This window comes from Salvelinus namaycush, unplaced genomic scaffold (assembly GCF_016432855.1).
Source record: "Salvelinus namaycush isolate Seneca unplaced genomic scaffold, SaNama_1.0 Scaffold207, whole genome shotgun sequence".
Lineage (NCBI taxonomy): Eukaryota > Metazoa > Chordata > Actinopteri > Salmoniformes > Salmonidae > Salvelinus > Salvelinus namaycush.
Window position 1 is genome coordinate 112892 of NW_024058864.1, and position 18583 is coordinate 131474.

The 18583-nt window shown below is 45.2% G+C and overlaps 1 protein-coding gene across 2 annotated transcripts in view; it reads right to left on the reverse strand.

Moving 5' to 3' along the window:
- LOC120038060 (glycogenin-1-like) overlaps positions 1-18583 on the reverse strand; it is a 41116-nt gene that overhangs the window by 6053 nt on the left and 16480 nt on the right. For both annotated transcript variants that reach the window (XM_038984002.1, XM_038984003.1), the window contains exon 5: positions 1773-1899. In XM_038984002.1, the coding sequence (XP_038839930.1) occupies positions 1773-1899 (127 nt within the window). The remainder of the gene's footprint in view (positions 1-1772; positions 1900-18583) is intronic.

Genomic DNA, 18583 nt, shown 5'->3' on the forward strand with positions numbered 1-18583 from the left:
TATTCAATGTGTTTCTATTGGCTAATAGCAGTAAGGACTGTCTGTTATTCAATGTGTTTCTATTGGCTAATAGCAGTAAGAACTATCTGTTATTCAATGTGTTTCTATTGGCTAATAGCAGTAAGGACTATCTGTTATTCAATGTGTTTCTATTGGCTAATAGCAGTAAGGACCATCTGTTATTCAATGTGTTTCTATTGGCTAATAGCAGTAAGGACTGTTATTCAATGTGTTTCTATTGGCTAATAGCAGTAAGGACCATCTGTTATTCATTGTGTTTCTATTGGCTAATAGCAGTAAGGACTATCTGTTATTCAATGTGTTTCTATTGGCTAATAGCAGTAAGGACTGTCTGTTATTCAATGTGTTTCTATTGGCTAATAGCAGTAAGGACTATCTGTTGTTCAATGTGTTTCTATTGGCTAATAGCAGTAAGGACTATCTGTTGTTCAATGTGTTTCTATTGGCTAATAGCAGTAAGGACCATCTGTTATTCAATGTGTTTCTATTGGCTAATAGCAGTAAGGACCATCTGTTATTCAATGTGTTTCTATTGGTTAATAGCAGTAAGGACCATCTGTTATTCAATGTGTTTCTATTGGCTAATAGCAGTAAGGACCATCTGTTATTCAATGTGTTTCTATTGGCTAATAGCAGTAAGGACCATCTGTTATTCAATGTGTTTCTATTGGCTAATAGCAGTAAGGACCACCTGTTATTCAATGTGTTTCTAAAATAACAAACTAATTTTCTCTTCTTTTTGATACATCAAGGGGTCTTGAAATTCAAAATCAAATAGCTAAAATGATCCTTGGTGTTTCTATTGGCTAATGATCCTTGGTGTTTCTATTGGCTAATGATCCTTGGTGTGACCTTCTTAAAACAATTCCTTATAGTTTAGTAGAACGCCTCCCGGCTTCGACTCTTATGAGTTGTTAATGTTTCGGCAGGGAATTATCAACAACACCTTAAATATTTAGTTTGGGATTTATCAGAATGTTTCTCAATGCAAGAAATACAGATATATCCAGATAATAGTTACTGCCTAAACCAGCAACTAGATCTACACACGGTTCTCTATCACATGATTACATACTGTTTAAATGCTGGAAGGTAGGTGTAGACTGAGTACGTACTGTTTGAATGCCGGAAGGTAGGTGCAGACTGAGTACGTACTGTTTGAATGCCGGAAGGTAGGTGTAGACTGAGTACGTACTGTTTGAATGCCGGAAGGTAGGTGTAGACTGAGTACGTACTGTTTGAATGCCGGAAGGTAGGTGCAGACTGAGTACGTACTGTTTGAATGCCGGAAGGTAGGTGCAGACTGAGTACGTACTGTTTGAATGCCGGAAGGTAGGTGCAGACTGAGTACGTACTGTTTGAATGCCGGAAGGTAGGTGTAGACTGAGTACGTACTGTTTGAATGCCGGAAGGTAGGTGTAGACTGAGTACGTACTGTTTGAATGCCGGAAGGTAGGTGTAGACTGAGTACGTACTGTTTGAATGCCGGAAGGTAGGTGTAGACTGAGTACGTACTGTTTGAATGCCGGAAGGTAGGTGCAGACTGAGTACGTACTGTTTGAATGCCGGAAGGTAGGTGCAGACTGAGTACGTACTATTTGAATGCTGGAAGGTAGGTGTAGACTGAGTACTGTTTGAATGCTGGAAGGTAGGTGTAGACTGAGTACGTACTGTTTGAATGCTGGAAGGGAGGTGTAGACTGAGTACGTACTGTTTGAATGCTGGAAGGTAGGTGTAGACTGAGTACGTACTGTTTGAATGCTGGAAGGTAGGTGTAGATTGCTATGCTGCTGAGGTTGTAGATGAAGGGGAGGTGTTTGGATATATCTGCTGTTGCCCAGTTACTGAAGTAGCCATTCAAGACCCCCTGGTCTCCTCCTAGAGAAAAGAAAAAACAGCAGTTAGCAACAAGAGCGTGTAAATAGGGGGCACAATATATTTTTGCCCCAACCCATATCAATGCATAGGGATGGTTCAAAAACACAAGGAAGCAGAGTCTAGATCCAGACTTAATCCATCTACAAGTAACTCATTGATCATCAAAACATATATATGATCAGCTTGGTACATTGTCAGTAATATGAATAGACCAGACAGTGAGGCCAACACTAAACCCACCACAATGAGACAAGGGTTACACAGTGAGGCCAACACTAAACCCACCACAATGAGACAAGGGTTACACAGTGAGGCCAACACTAAACCCACCACAATGAGACAAGGGTTACACAGTGAGGCCAACACTAAACCCACCACAATGAGACAAGGGTTACACAGTGAGGCCAACACTAAACCCACCACAATGAGACAAGGGTTACACAGTGAGGCCAACACTAAACCCACCACAATGAGACAAGGGTTACACAGTGAGGCCAACACTAAACCCACCACAATGAGACAAGGGTTACACAGTGAGGCCAACACTAAACCCACCACAATGAGACAAGGGTTACACAGTGAGGCCAACACTAAACCCACCACAATGAGACAAGGGTTACACAGTGAGGCCAACACTAAACCCACCACAATGAGACAAGGGTTACACAGTGAGGCCAACACTAAACCCACCACAATGAGACAAGGGTTACACAGTGAGGCCAACACTAAACCCACCACAATGAGACAAGGGTTACACAGTGAGGCCAACACTAAACCCACCACAATGAGACAAGGGTTACACAGTGAGGCCAACACTAAACCCACCACAATGAGACAAGGGTTACACAGTGAGGCCAACACTAAACCCACCACAATGAGACAAGGGTTACACAGTGAGGCCAACACTAAACCCACCACAATGAGACAAGGGTTACACAGTGAGGCCAACACTAAACCCACCACAGTGAGACAATAGTTACACAGGAAGACCAAAAGTTGTTTTTAAACAGGCGTTGTGAAACAGAAATGAAGCTTCATAATATTCTCTTCACTACGGTTGCAAAAAGGGAGCTGTATATATATATACACTGCTCAAAAAAATAAAGGGAACACTTAAACAACACAATGTAACTCCAAGTCAATCACACTTCTGTGAAATCAAACTGTCCACTTAGGAAGCAACACTGATTGACAATAAATTTCACATGCTGTTGTGCAAATGGAATAGACAAAAGGTGGAAATTATAGGCAATTAGCAAGACACCCCCAATAAAGGAGTGATTCTGCAGGTGGGGACCACAGACCACTTCTCAGTTCCTATGCTTCCTGGCTGATGTTTTGGTCACTTTTGAATGCTGGCGGTGCTTTCACTCTAGTGGTAGCATGAGACGGAGTCTACAACCCACACAAGTGGCTCAGGTAGTGCAGCTCATCCAGGATGGCACATCAATGCGAGCTGTGGCAAGAAGGTTTGCTGTGTCTGTCAGCGTAGTGTCCAGAGCATGGAGGCGCTACCAGGAGACAGGCCAGTACATCAGGAGACGTGGAGGAGGCCGTAGGAGGGCAACAACCCAGCAGCAGGACCGCTACCTCCGCCTTTGAGCAGGAGGAGCACTGCGAGAGCCCTGCAAAATGACCTCCAGCAGGCCACTACTTTACATTGTAGCAAAGTGTCATTTCTTCAGTGTTGTCACATGAAAAGATATACTCAAATATTTACAAAAATGTGAGGGGTGTACTCACGTTTGTGATATACTGTATATATATATATATATATCTCAGCAAAGAAAGAAACGTCCTCTCACTGTCAACTGTGTTTATTTTCAGCAAACTTAACATGTGTAAATATTTGTATGAACATAACAAGATTCAACAACTGAGACAAACTGAACAAGTTCCACAGACATGTGACTCACAGAAATGGAATAATGTGTCCCTGAACAAAGGGGGGGGGTAAACATCAAAAGTGGTGTGGCACCCAGCTGCATTAAGTACTGCAGGGCATCTCCTCCTCATGGACTGCACCAGATTTGCCAGTTCTTGCTGTGAGATGTTACCCCACTCTTCCACCAAGGAACCTGCAAGTTCCCGGACATTTCTGGGGGGAATGGCCCTAGCCCTCCGATCCAACAGGTCCCAGACGTGCTCAATGGGATTGAGATCCGGGCTCTTCGCTGGCCATGGCAGAACACTGACATTCCTGTCTTGCAGGAAATCACACACAGAACGAGCAGTATGGCTGGCGGCATTGTCATGCTGGAGGGTCATGTCAGGATGAGCCTGCAGGAAGGGTACCACATGAGGGAGGAGGATGTCTTCCCTGTAACGCACAGCGTTGAGATTGCCTGCAATGACAACAAGCTCAGTCCGATGATGCTGTGACACACCGCCCCAGACCATGACGGACCCTCCACCTCCAAATAGATTCCGCTCCAGAGTACAGGCCTCAGTGTAACGCTCATTCCTTTAACGATAAACGTGAATCTGACCATCACCCCTGGTGAGACAAAACCACGACTCGTCAGTGAAGAGCACTTTTTGCCAGTCCTGTCTGGTCCAGCGACAGTGGGTTTGTGCCCATAGGCAACGTTGTTGCCAGTGATGTCTGGTGAGGACCTGCCTTACAATAGGCCTACAAGCCCTCAGTCCAGCCTCTCTCAGCCTATTGCGGACAGTCTGAGCGCTGATGGAGGGATTGTGTGTTCCTGGTGTAAACCCTTTCCAATGAAGATCTGTGAAGTTATTTGAATTTTTACAAATGATCTTTGAAAGACAGGGTCCTGAAAAAGGGACATTTCTTTTTTGCTGAGATTAGATATCTATAGCAACAACTTTGGTAGTAGACCAGTAAACTACCATCATTTTGGCATCTTTCAAAAGGATAATTCTCTTGGACCATATGGTCTATCTACTAGATCTTCAGGGAGACACATTAACACTATATATTAATGAATAATTATTTACCAAGTTAACAAAGTATAAATTACTTGATTGTCATACATTTTCTGTTAATTACAAAAATGACTGAAGATTCCAGTAACTGGTGTAGATTAGCAGTATCTTTGCTACTCTTCACCCCGACTTCAGAGACAAGCAACACAGTCACTATACAACAGGTTGGCATACAGACAGACTAGCACAGACATTGCTGATAGCTACTGTCAGGGAAAATGCACTTCCTATGAATGACATCTGGTTGTCTCACCTAGCTACCTTTAAAATGGATGCTAAGTCGCTCTGTAGTGTCTGCTAAATGAATAAAATGTCATCTAACGAGCGGAAAGATAATGATTTATGGTTGTCTGAATAGATCTACTTCAAAAAGGGATGGCGCACAAAGCCTAATTGCTGTAGATTTAACCGGTAACAGGTGCATGACGTATGGTTCAGCTGGCTGTCAGTCTCATTCAGCCGTCTATCCAACATCCAGACATAAACCCGGAACTCCTAAAACCATGAGGCTTTCTGCCAACAACCTCTAAAACCTAGTTCACACTGCAGACCTTGATGCACGAATCAGTTTGCTTTTCCAAAATCCGTTTTGGAATACTGACTGTCCAAACAACAAGACAACAAAAAGTGACCAAATCGGATGTGTTGTCATAGTAACACCAGGTGTGTTGCTGACAAGGCTACGCTAGTTGTCATAGTAATGCCAGATGTGTGCACAGTGCTGTAGGCTGATTGGAGCATCACCACCTATCATTCAGAAAGTATGTAACTAAGGTGACAAAGTCCACCATGGACATTTCAATGTCATAGTGGAAGAACACAACGCCTCAAAGGATAAAATGATCCAACTTTCAAAATTGGTCCTTTTTGGCTAGCCACGTCAGTTAGCTGGCTAGCCACGTCAGTTAGCTGGCTAGCCACGTCAGTTAGCTGGCTAGCCACGTCAGTTAGCTGGCTAGCTAGGCAGCTGTTTAGCACATGCAATAATTTGTAAACAATTAACAAGTCAATTAGCTGCCACATGTTCTTCTCAAACTGTCAAGAGTAGCTAGCAAGCAAGAAGATATGGCAAATAAAGTCTAAAAACCACTTGAGGGCAAATAAAATCAGATTTCACTGTTCAGACAAGTCGCATGGCCAGGAATCACCTACGAAGGTGGTTTAAAGTGTGGCTTGAAATATCAGATTCCATGTGCTTTTTGGTTGTTCAGACTGCAGGAAAAACAGATTAGAGATCGGATAAGCCAAAAAAAAAAAAAAAAAATGGGTTTGAAACTGCCAACAATGTGAACAAGTCTCTCGTCAGCAGACTGCTCCGTCCTGACAGGATAAAACAAGATGTTCACAATCACACAACTGCCCCCAATGTCTACATAGAAGACATTCGGAAAGTATTCAGACCCCTCGACTTTTTCCACTTTGTTATATTACAGCCTAATTCTAAAATGTTTTAAATTGTATTTGTCTCAATCTAGACACAATACCCCATAATGACAAACCAAAAACATGTTTAGAAATTTTTGCAAAAGTATAAATAAAAAACAAATGTCACAATTACATAAGTAGTCATACCCATTACTCCGTACTTTCTGTTGAAACACCTTTGGCTGCAATCGAGCATCGAGTCTTCTTGGGCATGAAGCTACAAGCTTGGCACACCTGTATTTGGGGAGTTTCTCCCATTCTTCTCGGCAGATTCTTTCAAGCTCTATCAGGTTGGCTGGGGATCGTCGCTGCACAGCTATTTTCAGGTCTCTCCAGAGGTGTTGGCTCGGGATCAAGTCCGGGCCACTCAAGGACATTCAGAGACTTGTCCCGAAGCCACTCCTGCGTTGTCTTGGCTGTGTGCTTAGGGTCTTTGTCCTGTTGGAAGGTGAACCTTCGCCCCAGTCTGAGGTCCTGAGTGCTATGGATCGCTGCACTTTGCTTAGTTCATCTTTCCCTCAATCCTGACTAGTCTTCCAGTCCCTGCTGCTGAAAAACATCCCCACAGCATGCTGCCACCAACATCGCCATGCTTCACCTTAGGGATGATACCAGGTTTCCTCCAGACGACACGCTTGGCATTCAGGATAAAGAGTTGAAGATTGGTTTCATCAGACCAGAGAATCTTGTTTCTCATGGTCAAAATCCTTCTTGCCAAACTCCAAGCAGGCTGTCATGTACCTTTTACTGAGGAGTGTCTTCCGCCTGGCCATTACCATGAAGGCCCTATTGGCGGAGTGCTGCAGAGATGGTTGTCCTTCTGGAAGATTCTCCCATCTCTACAGAGGAACTATGGAGCTCTGTCAGCGTGACCATCGGGTTCTTGGTCACCTCCCTGACCAAGGCCCTTCTCCCCCCGACTGCTAAGTTTGGCCGGGCGGCGAGCTCTAGGAAGAGTCTTGGTGGTTCCAAACGTCTTCCATTTAAGAAAGACGGAGGCCACTGTTCTTGCAGACCTTTAATGTTGCAAAAAGTTTATGGTACCCTTCCCCAGATCTGTGCCTCGACACAATCATGTCTCGTACCTCTATGGACAATTCCTTCAACCTCATGGCTTGGTTTTTGCTCCAACTTGCACACTGTCAACTGTGGGACCTTATATAGACAGATGTGTGCCTTTCCAAATCATGTCCAATCAATTGAATTTACCACAGGTGGACTCCAATCAAGTTGTAGAAACATCTCAAGGATGATCAATGGAAACAGGATGCACCTGAGCTCAATATCAATTCTCATAGCAAAGGGTCTAAAATTAGCAAAAATCTCTAAAAAGCTGTTGTCGCTTTGTCATTACAGGATAGTGTTGAGATTAAAGGTACATTTAAAAAAAAAATGTAATACATTTTGGAATAAGGCTGTAACGTAACAAAATGTGGATAAAGTCAAGGGGTCTAAATACTTTCCGAATGCACTGTACTGAATACAGACTAAAAAGTGCCCTGTGTGTACACGTACTGACTGCTGTCTGGATATTGATGGGGTTGTCTTTCAGTAAACACAGCACTCTGCACTCTCCAAACAGCACACCCTTGCATTTGTTTACGTCCCAAAACAGTAGCTCTTGTAGATCTGTCCATTTCATTTAAAGACACCATCAGCTACTTTGCTTAGATCTCCCTCCAAGACCTGGCCGGTGACCACTATACATTACTGGCTATCGACTAGCCGTAAGTACCAGAGACTGTACCTTTAAGAGACGGCCATGGCCATGCGAAAGGCAAGGAGGCGGCAGGAGGAAGGATGACTAGAGTCCGGTGGGATTTAAACCCCACCGACAGATTAGCACGAGTCACAGCCTGAAACCTCAACTGTAACTACTATCCCAGCAGGAAATGCATCCAGACACTAAGCATGCGATCTCGTTGGGTTCGGCTAGGCGCCAGCTGAAGCGTGCGATCACACTCGTTGGGTTCGGCTAGGCGCCAGCTGAAGCGTGCGATCACACTCGTTGGGTTCGGCTAGGCGCCAGCTGAAGCGTGCGATCACACTCGTTGGGTTCGGCTAGGCGCCAGCTGAAGCGTGCGATCACACTCGTTGGGTTCGGCTAGGCGCCAGCTGAAGCGTGCGATCACACTCGTTGGGTTCGGCTAGGCGCCAGCTGAAGCGTGCGATCACACTCGTTGGGTTCGGCTAGGCGCCAGCTGAAGCATGCGATCACACTCGTTGGGTTCGGCTAGGCGCCAGCTGAAGCATGCGATCACACTCGTTGGGTTCGGCTAGGCGCCAGCTGAAGCATGCTATCACACTCGTTGGGTTCGGCTAGGCGCCAGCTGAAGCATGCGATCACACTCGTTGGGTTCGGCTAGGCGCCAGCTGAAGCATGCGATCACACTCGTTGGGTTCGGCTAGGCGCCAGCTGAAGCATGTGGCTGCGTTGCACCATCCAGAGATATAAATAGGAAAAGGAGTGTGGCTGTCACTATAGGACTAAGTCACTATGCATTAGCTGTACATGCAGTCACCATCCAGAGATGTATTTCTAGGTCTGGGCAATGTGGCTGGTCATACCAGCATGTAGCGTGGAAAAGATCACATACAGAACATGGAGTACAGCCTCCAGAGAGACCCCTGCATTCGTCTGGTAACTCCCTGTCATGGGGGGGGGGGGGAGATCTGGTAGCTAGATGGTCCTGGAAGGTGTCGAAGCAGTTCTTTAGGCTTCTATAGTAGTATTACCCATATGTACTGAACAAAAACATAAAAATTAACGATTTTACTGAGTTACAGTTCATAAGGAAATCCGTCAATTGAACTAAATAAATTAGGCCCTAATCTATGGATGTCACATGACTGGGCAGTGGAGCAGCCATGGGTGGGTCAATCAGAATGAGTTTTTCCACACAAAAGGGCTTTATGACAGAAATACTCCTCAGTTTCCTCAGCTGTCTGGTCTCAGATGAAGAAGATGCAGATGAAGAAGCCGGATGTGTTATTGTTTTATTGTCCCCAGCACAAGGTGCACATATGTAATGATGCTGTTTAATCAGCTCCTTAATATGCCACACCTGGGGATGGCGGTGTAATGCAAAAGTTCTGCTTTGGCGGTCTATTGCATGGTTTGCCCTGATATCAGTAGAGATGACCGCTCTGTACCGGTACCCCCTGTATAATACCCTGTATATAGCCTCCACATTGACTCTGTACTGGTACCCCCTGTATATAACCCTGCTATTGTCATTTACTGCTGTTCTTTAATTATTTGTTATTCTTATCTTAATTTTTATTTATTAGTATTTTCTTAAAACTGCATTGTTGTAAGTCAGCATTTCACTGTAAGGTCTACACCTGGATTATTTGGCACGTGACAAATACAATAATGATTTGGGGGAAATGCAATGGCGGTCTATTTAGAAGTGAGCGTGGCACTAACAGATATGTGCTTGACACCTGGGGTGTATTCATTAGTCGCAAACCGTTAAAAGTTGCTGCAAAACGTTTACCCTTAACTCTATATACCAAACAGAACAATAAAACAGGGAGGAACCTACCTACATTTGTACAATACATTTTTTTTTTTTAAGTAGGCACTTCCCGGAAGACAACTTTTATTTTTAACCCTTTTCCCCAAAAATTTCCTGGTATCCAAATTGGTAGTTAGTCTTGTCCCATCGCTGCAACTCCCGTATGGACTCAGGAGAGGCGAAGGTCGAGAGCCATGCGTCCTCAGAAAAACACGACCCAGCCAAGCCACACTGCTTCGTGACACAATGCCCGCTTAACCCGGAAGCCACCCGCACCAATGTGTTGGAGGAAACACTGTACAACTGGCGACTGTGTGCATGCGCCCGGCCCGCCACAGGAGTCGCTAGAGCACGTTGGGACGCAACATCCCTGCCACGTCCCTACACGCCAAACCCGGATGACACTGGACCTATTGTGCGCCGCCTCCTGGGTCTCCCAGTCACGGCCAGCTGCCACTTGGGATGCCCCGGCAAATAGATTTTAAACAATTGGTCCCCCCAAAAATGCAGCCCTACAGTCCACCGCTCACACTCTAGACGCTAAGCGCTTCAGTCCATCACACTATAGACCTGGCGCCGACGGACAGGGGTGCCGTGCTTCAACCTCTTAGGTAACTCTGCTGTATTACATTTTTTCATGTGTTATTTCTTACATTAGCCCAAGAAATATGTAGCCAGGAAGAACTTTAGGATATCAGAGCGGCGGTAACTCATCAGCATTACAACCAGGAATATGCTTTTCCCGAACCGGATCCTTTGTTCATAATGATCCCAGAGGCTGTTCCAAAACACCACCGGCAGAGAAGCCGGACTTTTAGCCCCACTCCGGAGGCACGCACACCACCCACCACTTTGAGTATATTACTCACTAACGTTCAGTCTCTGGATAATGAAGTTGACGAGCTCAGGGCGAGGATCTCCTTCCAGAGAAACATTAGGAATTGTAACATACGGTTTTTATTTTCCTTTATTTAACTAGGCAAGTCAGTTAAGAACAAATTCTTATTTTCAATGACAGCCTAGGAACAGTGGGTTAACTTCTTTGGGACAGGGGGTCAGTATTGAGTAGCTATAAAATAAAAAGATAAAAAGGTGCCCAGAGTAAACTGCCTGCTACTCTGTCCTAAAAGCTAGAATATGCATATAATTAGTAGATTTGGATAGAAAATACTCTGAAGTTTCTAAAACTGTTTGAATGATGTCTGAGTATAACAGAACTCATAATGGCAGGCAAAAACATGAGAAAAAATCCAACCAGGAAGTGGGAAATCTGAGGTTTGTAGTGTTTCAACTCTTTGCCTATCCAAGATAGTGGAAATGGGGTCATGTTGCACTTCCTAAGGCTTCCACTAGATGTCAACAGTCTTTAGAACCTTGTTTGATGCTTCTACTATAAAGGAGGGGGGAATGAGAGGGGATTGAGTCAGAGGTCTGGCAGAGTGCCATGACCTGGCCACGCGTATTCACATGAGGTAGCTTGCGTTCCATAGCATTTCTGAAGACAAAGGAATTCTCCGGTTGGAACATTATTGAAGATTTATGATAAAAAAATCCTAAAGACTGATTTTATACTTAGTTTGACATGTTTCTACCAACTGTATTATGACTGTCTGAACTTTTGCCTGGACTTGCCAGCGCATCGTCAGTTTGGATTGTGTACTAAACGCGCGAACAAAAGGAGGTGTTTGGACATAAACGATGGACTTTATCAAACAAATCAAACATTTATTGTGGAACTGGGATTCCTGGGAGTGCATTCTGATGAAGATCAAAGGTAAGTGAATATTTATAATGCTATTTCTGACTGTTGACTCCACAACATGGCAGATATCTGTTTGTACTCAGATTATTGCATGGTTTGCTTTTTCAGTAAAGCTTTTTTGAAATCTGACACAGCGGTTGCATTAAGGAGAAGTTTATCTAAAGTTCCATAACACATGTATTTTCATCAACATTTATAATGAGTATTTCTGTAAATTGATGTGGCTCTCTGCAAAAATCACCGGAAGTTTTGGAAGCAAAACATTACTGAACATAACGCGGCAATGTAAACAGATTTTTGGATATAAATATGAACTTTATCGAACAAAACATACATGTATTGTGTAACATTAAGTCCTATGAGCGTCATCTGATGAAGGTCATCAAATGTTAGTGATTCATTTTATCTCTATTTCTGCTTTTTGTGACTCCTCTCTTTGGCTGGAAAAATGGCTGTGTTTTTCTGTGGCTATGTACTGACCTAACAATCGTTTGGTGTGCTTTCGTCGTAAAGCCTTTTTGAAATCTGACATGTTGGCTTGATTCATAACAAGTGTAGCTTTTAATTTGGTGTATTTAATTTGGTGTATTGGAACAGTGGTGTATTGGAATGTGTGATTTCATGAAAGTTAAATTTTTATAGTAATTTATTTGAATTTGGCGCTCTGCATTTTTCACTGGATGTTGGCCATGCGCTGAACAAGGCGCTAGCGTCCCAGAGAGGTTAACTGCCTTGTTCAGGGGCAGGATGACAGATTTTTATCTTGGCAGCTCTGGGATTCAAGATCCATCAACACTCTAACTACTAGGCTACCTGCCGCCCCGATGTTTCATGGAAACGTGGCTCTCTCGGGATATGAGTCCGTTCAGCCAGTTGGCTTCAGTTCATCGCGCAGACAGGAATAAATATCTCCCTGCAAGAAGGGTGGGGGTGTATGTTTCATGATATCACACCATGTGAAACATACAGGAACTCAAGCCCTTTTGTTAACCCGACCTAGAATTCCTCACAAGCAAATGCCGACCGTATTATCTCCCAAGATATTCTTCAGTTATAGTCACGGCCCCCTCAAGCCGATACCACGACGGCCCTCAAAAGAACTTCACTGGACTTTATGCAATCTGGAAACCATATATCCTGAGGCCGCATTTATTGTAGCTGGGGATTTTAAAGTAAATTTGAGAAAAACATTACCAAACTTCTGTCAAAACATTGACTAACACTCGACCACTGCTGAAACACTAGCGCTGCTGAAACACTCGACCACTGCTGAAACACTCGACCGCTGCTGAAACACTCGACCGCTGCTGAAACACCCGACCGCTGCTGAAACACCCGACCGCTGCTGAAACACCCGACCGCTGCTGAAACACCCGACCGCTGCTGAAACACTCGCGCTGCTGAAACACTCGCGCTGCTGAAACACTCGACCACTGCTACGCCAACAAGGCCCTCCCCCACCCTCCCATTGGCAAATCTGATCATGACTCCATTCTGCTCCTCCCTTCCTATTAGGCAGAAACTCAAACAGGAAGTACCCGTGCTAAGGACTATTCAATGCTGGTCTGACCAATCGGAAATCCATGCTTCGTAATTGTTTTGATCACGCGGACTGGGATATGTTCCGGGTAGCCTCCGTTAAATAAACTGATACTTCTATTATCTACTATCAGGAAGTGTATAGGAGATGTTGTACTATTGAAACTTATCCTAACCGGAAGCCGCACATAGATGGAAGCATTAATGCAAAACAAAGCGCGAACCATCGCATTTAACCAAGGCAGGGTGACTGGGAATATGGATGAATACAAATAGAGTAGTTATCCCTCAATAAGGCAATCAAACAGGCAAAACGTCAGTAGAGAGACAGAGTGGAGTCACAATTCAACGGCTCAGACAAGACGTGTGGGGCAGGTTCAACAGACAATCACGGACTACAAAAGGAAAACCAACCACGTCACGGACACAGACGTCTTGCTTCCGGACAAGAACAGTCACCGCTTTGAGGATAATACAGTGCCACAGACACGGACTGTGGGCTCTCCTCCGTCCTCCGTGGCCGACATGAGTAAGGCATTTAAGCGTGCCCAGATGGCATCCCTAGCCGCATCCTCAGAGCATTCGTATTTACAGTTGAAGTCAGAAGTTTACATCCACTTAGGTTGGAGTCATTAAAACTCGTTTTCAACCAATCCACACATGTATTGTTAACAAACTATAGTTTTGGCAAGTCGGTTAGGACATCTACTTTTTGCATGACACAGGTAATTTATTCAACAATTGTTTACAGACAGATTATTTCACTGTATCACAATTCCAGTGGGTCAGAAATTTACATACACTAAGTTGACTGTGCCGTTAAACAGCTTGGAAAATTTCCAGAAAATGATGTCATGGCTTTAGAAGCTTCTGATAGGCTACTTGACATCATTTGAGTGAATTGGAGGTGTACCTGTGGATGTATTTCAAGGCCTACCTTCAAACCCAGTGTCTCTTTGCTTGACATCATGGGAAAATCTAAAGAAATCAGCCAAGAACTAAAAAAAAAAAAAATGTAGACCTCCACAAGTCTGGTTCATCCTTGGGAGCAATTTCCAAACACCTGAAGGTACCACGTTCATCTGTACAAACAATAGTACGCAAGTATAAACACCATGGGACCACGCAGCCGTCATACCGCTCAGGAAGGAGACGCGTTCTGTCTCCTAGAGATGAATGTACTGTGGTGTGCGAAAAGTGCAAATCAATCCCAGAACAACAGCAAAGGACCTTGTGAAGATGAGGTACTGCTTGCGTCAGTTACTTGATGTGGAATAGAGTTCCATGTAGTCATGGCTCTATGTAGTACTGTGCTCCTCCCATAGTCTGTTCTGCTGGCTGGAGTGTTTACGGACATATTCAATCTCTCCCTCGCCCAGTCTGCTGTCCCCCACTTGCTTCAAGATGGCCACCATTGTTCCTGTTCTCAAGAAGGCAAAGGTAACTGGACTAAATGACTATCGCCCCATAGCACTCACTTCTGTCATCATGAAGTGCTTTGAGAGGCTAGTTAAGGATCATATCACCTCTACCTTACCTGACACCCTAGACCCACTCCAATTTGCTTACCGCCCCAATAGGTCCACAGACGATGTATTTGCCATCACACTGCATTGTCTCATCTGGACAAGAGGAATACCTATGTAAGAATGCTGTTCATTGACTATAGCTCTGCATTCAACACCCTAGTACCCTCCAAGCTCATCAATAAGCTCAGCATTAAGCTGGGTCTCAACGCCGCCCTGTGCAACTGGGTCCTGGACTTTGACGGGCCGCCCCCAGGTGGTGAAGGTAGGAAACAACATCTCCACCCCACTGATCCTCAACACTGGGGCCCCACAAGGGTGCGTTCTCAGCCCCTTCCTATACTCCCTGTTCACTGAGTGGCCAAGCACACCTCCAACTCAATCATCAAGTTTGCAGACGAAAACAGTAGTAAGCTTGATTACCAACAATGACGAGACAGCCTATAGGGAGGAGGTGAGGGTCCTTGGAGAGTGGTGTCAGGAAAACAACCTCACTCAACATCAACAAAACAAAGGAGATGATCGTGGACTTCAGGAAACAGCAGAGGGAGCACCCCCCTATCCACATCGACGGGACAGTAGTGGAGAAGGTGGAAAGTTTTAAGTTCCTCGGCGTACACATCACAGACAAACTGAAATGGTCCACCCACACAGACAGCGTGGTGAAGAAGGCGCAGCAGCGCCTCTTCAACCTCAGGAGGCTGAAGAAATTTGGCTTATCACCAAAATCACTCACAAACTTTTACAGATGCAGAATTGAGAGCATCCTGTCGGGCTGTATCACCGCCTGGTACGGGAACTGCACCTGATGTCACAGGAAGTACAACAACCACCCGAGCCACTGCCTGTTCACCCCGCTATCATCCAGAAGGCGAGGTCAGTACAGGTGCATCAAAGCTGGGATCGAGAGACTGAAAAACAGCTTCCATCTCAAGGCCATCAGACTGTTAAACAGCCATCACTTACTCAGAGGTGGCTGCCTACATACAGACTTGAAATCACTAGTCACTTTAATAATGCTTACATATCTTGCATTACTCATCTCATATGGATATACTGTATTCTATATTTCTTAATCTATGCTGCTCATCCAAGTATTTTTATATTCTTAATTCCATTCCTTTATATTGTGTGAATTGTTAGATATTACTGCACTGTTGGAGAAGCACAAGCATTTCGCTACACCCACAATAACATCTGCTAAACATGTGTATGTGACAAACACAATTTGATTTGACTAAGTCACACCACGACATGAGTCCTTTAAAAACAGCACACCAACAGCTGAGCAACCTTTTCACAGAAGAGGCTCCACACACAAACACACACACAGTGGAAAAATCTACATTTGGAGGTGTCCCAGTCCACCAGTCGAACCACGACACAAGGAGTGAATGTATTCATTGTGCACTAGGAGATGGACCTGTAACATGTGGCTAGTCCATTTATTGTACATGGTACAGAACAGGAACAAGAGGATCTTTATGTAGGCTACGTGTTATACAGCACAGCGCTCTCCCAGGCCTCCATTTCCCCCCTATTCTCTCCCAGGCCTCCATTTCCCCCCTATTCTCTCCCAGGCCTCCATTTCCCCCCTATTCTCTCCCAGGCCTCCATTTCCCCCCTATTCTCTCCCAGGCCTCCATTTCCCCCCTATTCTCTCCCAGGCCTCCATTTCCCCCCTATTCTCTCCCAGGCCTCCATTTCCCCCCTATTCTCTCCCAGGCCTCCATTTCCCCCCTATTCTCTCCCCATTTCCCCCCAATTCTCCCCCCATTTCCCCCTATTCTCCCCCAGCCCCCCCATTTCCCCCTATTCTCTACCAGCCCCTCCATTTCCCCCCTATTCTCCCCCAGCCCCCCCATTTCCCCCCCTATTCTCCCCTAGCCCCCCCATTTCCCCCCTAGCCCCCCCATTCCCCCCCTATTCTCCCCCTGGCCCCCCATATTCTCCCCCAGCCCCCCCATTTCCCCCAATTCTCCCCCCATTTCCCCCTATTCTCCCCCCATTTCCCCCTATTCTCCCCCAACCCCCCTATTGCCCCCCCTATTCTCCCCTAGCCACCCCTATTCTCCCCTAGCCACCCCTATTCTCCCCCAGTCCCCCAAGCCCCCCTATTCCCCCCAGCCCCCCATTTCCTCCCAGCCCTAGATACTCCCCTTGAAGCTTTCCTCTAGCAGAGCGTCTCCCATAGAGTTTATATGGAGTTAACACGGGCCCCTTTTCATTTAGAGGGGATGAACAGGGCTCAGCAGGAATGTAGCACTTCCCCAGTATACCTGAACCACAGGTCTACAGATAGGGTTCGGGTTAGCCTCAGGGAAGTCCAAGATCAGACCTGGACGGCGTGCAGTACAAAGAGGAAATTGAATAGAGGCGCCCCGGCCCATGACTGGAAGAGTCTGTCATCTCTCCTAAACCATTTCATCACTCAGATATAGGTGGTTCTGTTGGTTAGCCAGCGCTATACAGTCAGTTTAAAACTAAGGCATAATGATGGACTTGACTATGTAAGCATGAGTAAATCATGTTTTCCAGTCGTAGTGGAGGACTGGAGCACAAAACAAAAAAAAGGTCAGAGGAACTGCAAGTCACAGCTACAGTGCAACATGAAAAAGACCGTCGCTGGCTAAAAATACTGCAGCTTTAGCCAATTAGCATCCCCCACAACCTGCTAGCATATCGCTAGGCCATTAATGTGGCATTCAAGAGCACAGGGAATCCAGGGGGTTTAGAAAACAGTCTGAGGAGCGAGAGTCACACACACAGCTTCAAATAACAAGATAAGTAACAAGATAGCCTGACATTAGATAATGATGCACCTCCTCCCACACAGCTAGTGTGGTCTATGCTGCCCTACCAAGCAAAAAGGTAGTAACTGCTCACAGTGGGCTGTAGTCTATAGTGGGCTGTAGTCTATAGTGGGCTGTAGTCTATAGTGGTCTATAGTGGGCTGTAGTCTATAGTGGGCTGTAGTCTATAGTGGTCTATAGTCTATAGTGGTCTATAGTCTATAGTGGGCTGTGGGCTGTAGTCTATAGTGGGCTGTAGTCTATAGTGGGCTGTAGTCTATAGTGGGCTGTAGTCTATAGTGGGCTGTAGTCTATAGTGGGCTGTAGTCTATAGTGGGCTGTAGTCTATGCTGCCCTACCAAGCAAAAAGGTAGTAACTGCTCAGTGTGGGCTGTAGTCTATAGTGGGCTGTAGTCTATAGTGGGCTGTAGTCTATAGTCTATAGTGGGCTGTAGTCTATAGTCTATAGTGGGCTGTAGTCTATAGTCTATAGTGGGCTGTAGTCTATAGTCTATAGTGGGCTGTAGTCTATAGTCTATAGTGGGCTGTAGTCTATAGTCTATAGTGGGCTGTAGTTTGTAGTCTATAGTGGGCTGTAGTTTGTAGTCTATAGTGGGCTGTAGTTTGTAGTCTATAGTGGGCTGTAGTCTATAGTGGGCTGTAGTCTATAGTGGGCTGTAGTCTATAGTCTATAGTGGGCTGTAGTTTTCTACGCTGGAGTGGGCTGTAGTTTGTAGTCTATAGTGGGCTGTAGTCTATAGTCTAGAGTGGGCTGTAGTTTTCTACGCTGGAGTGGGCTGTAGTTTGTAGTCTATAGTGGGCTGTAGTCTATAGTGGGCTGTAGTCTATAGTGGGCTGTAGTCTATAGTCTATAGTGGGATGTAGTTTGTAGTCTATAGTGGGCTGTAGTCTATAGTGGGCTGTAGTCTATAGTGGGCTGTAGTCTATAGTCTATAGTGGGCTGTAGTTTTCTACGCTGGAGTGGGCTGTAGTTTGTAGTCTATAGTGGGCTGTAGTCTATAGTCTAGAGTGGGCTGTAGTTTTCTACGCTGGAGTGGGCTGTAGTTTGTAGTCTATAGTGGGCTGTAGTCTATAGTGGGCTGTAGTCTATAGTGGGCTGTAGTTTGTAGTCTATAGTGGGATGTAGTTTGTAGTCTATAGTGGGCT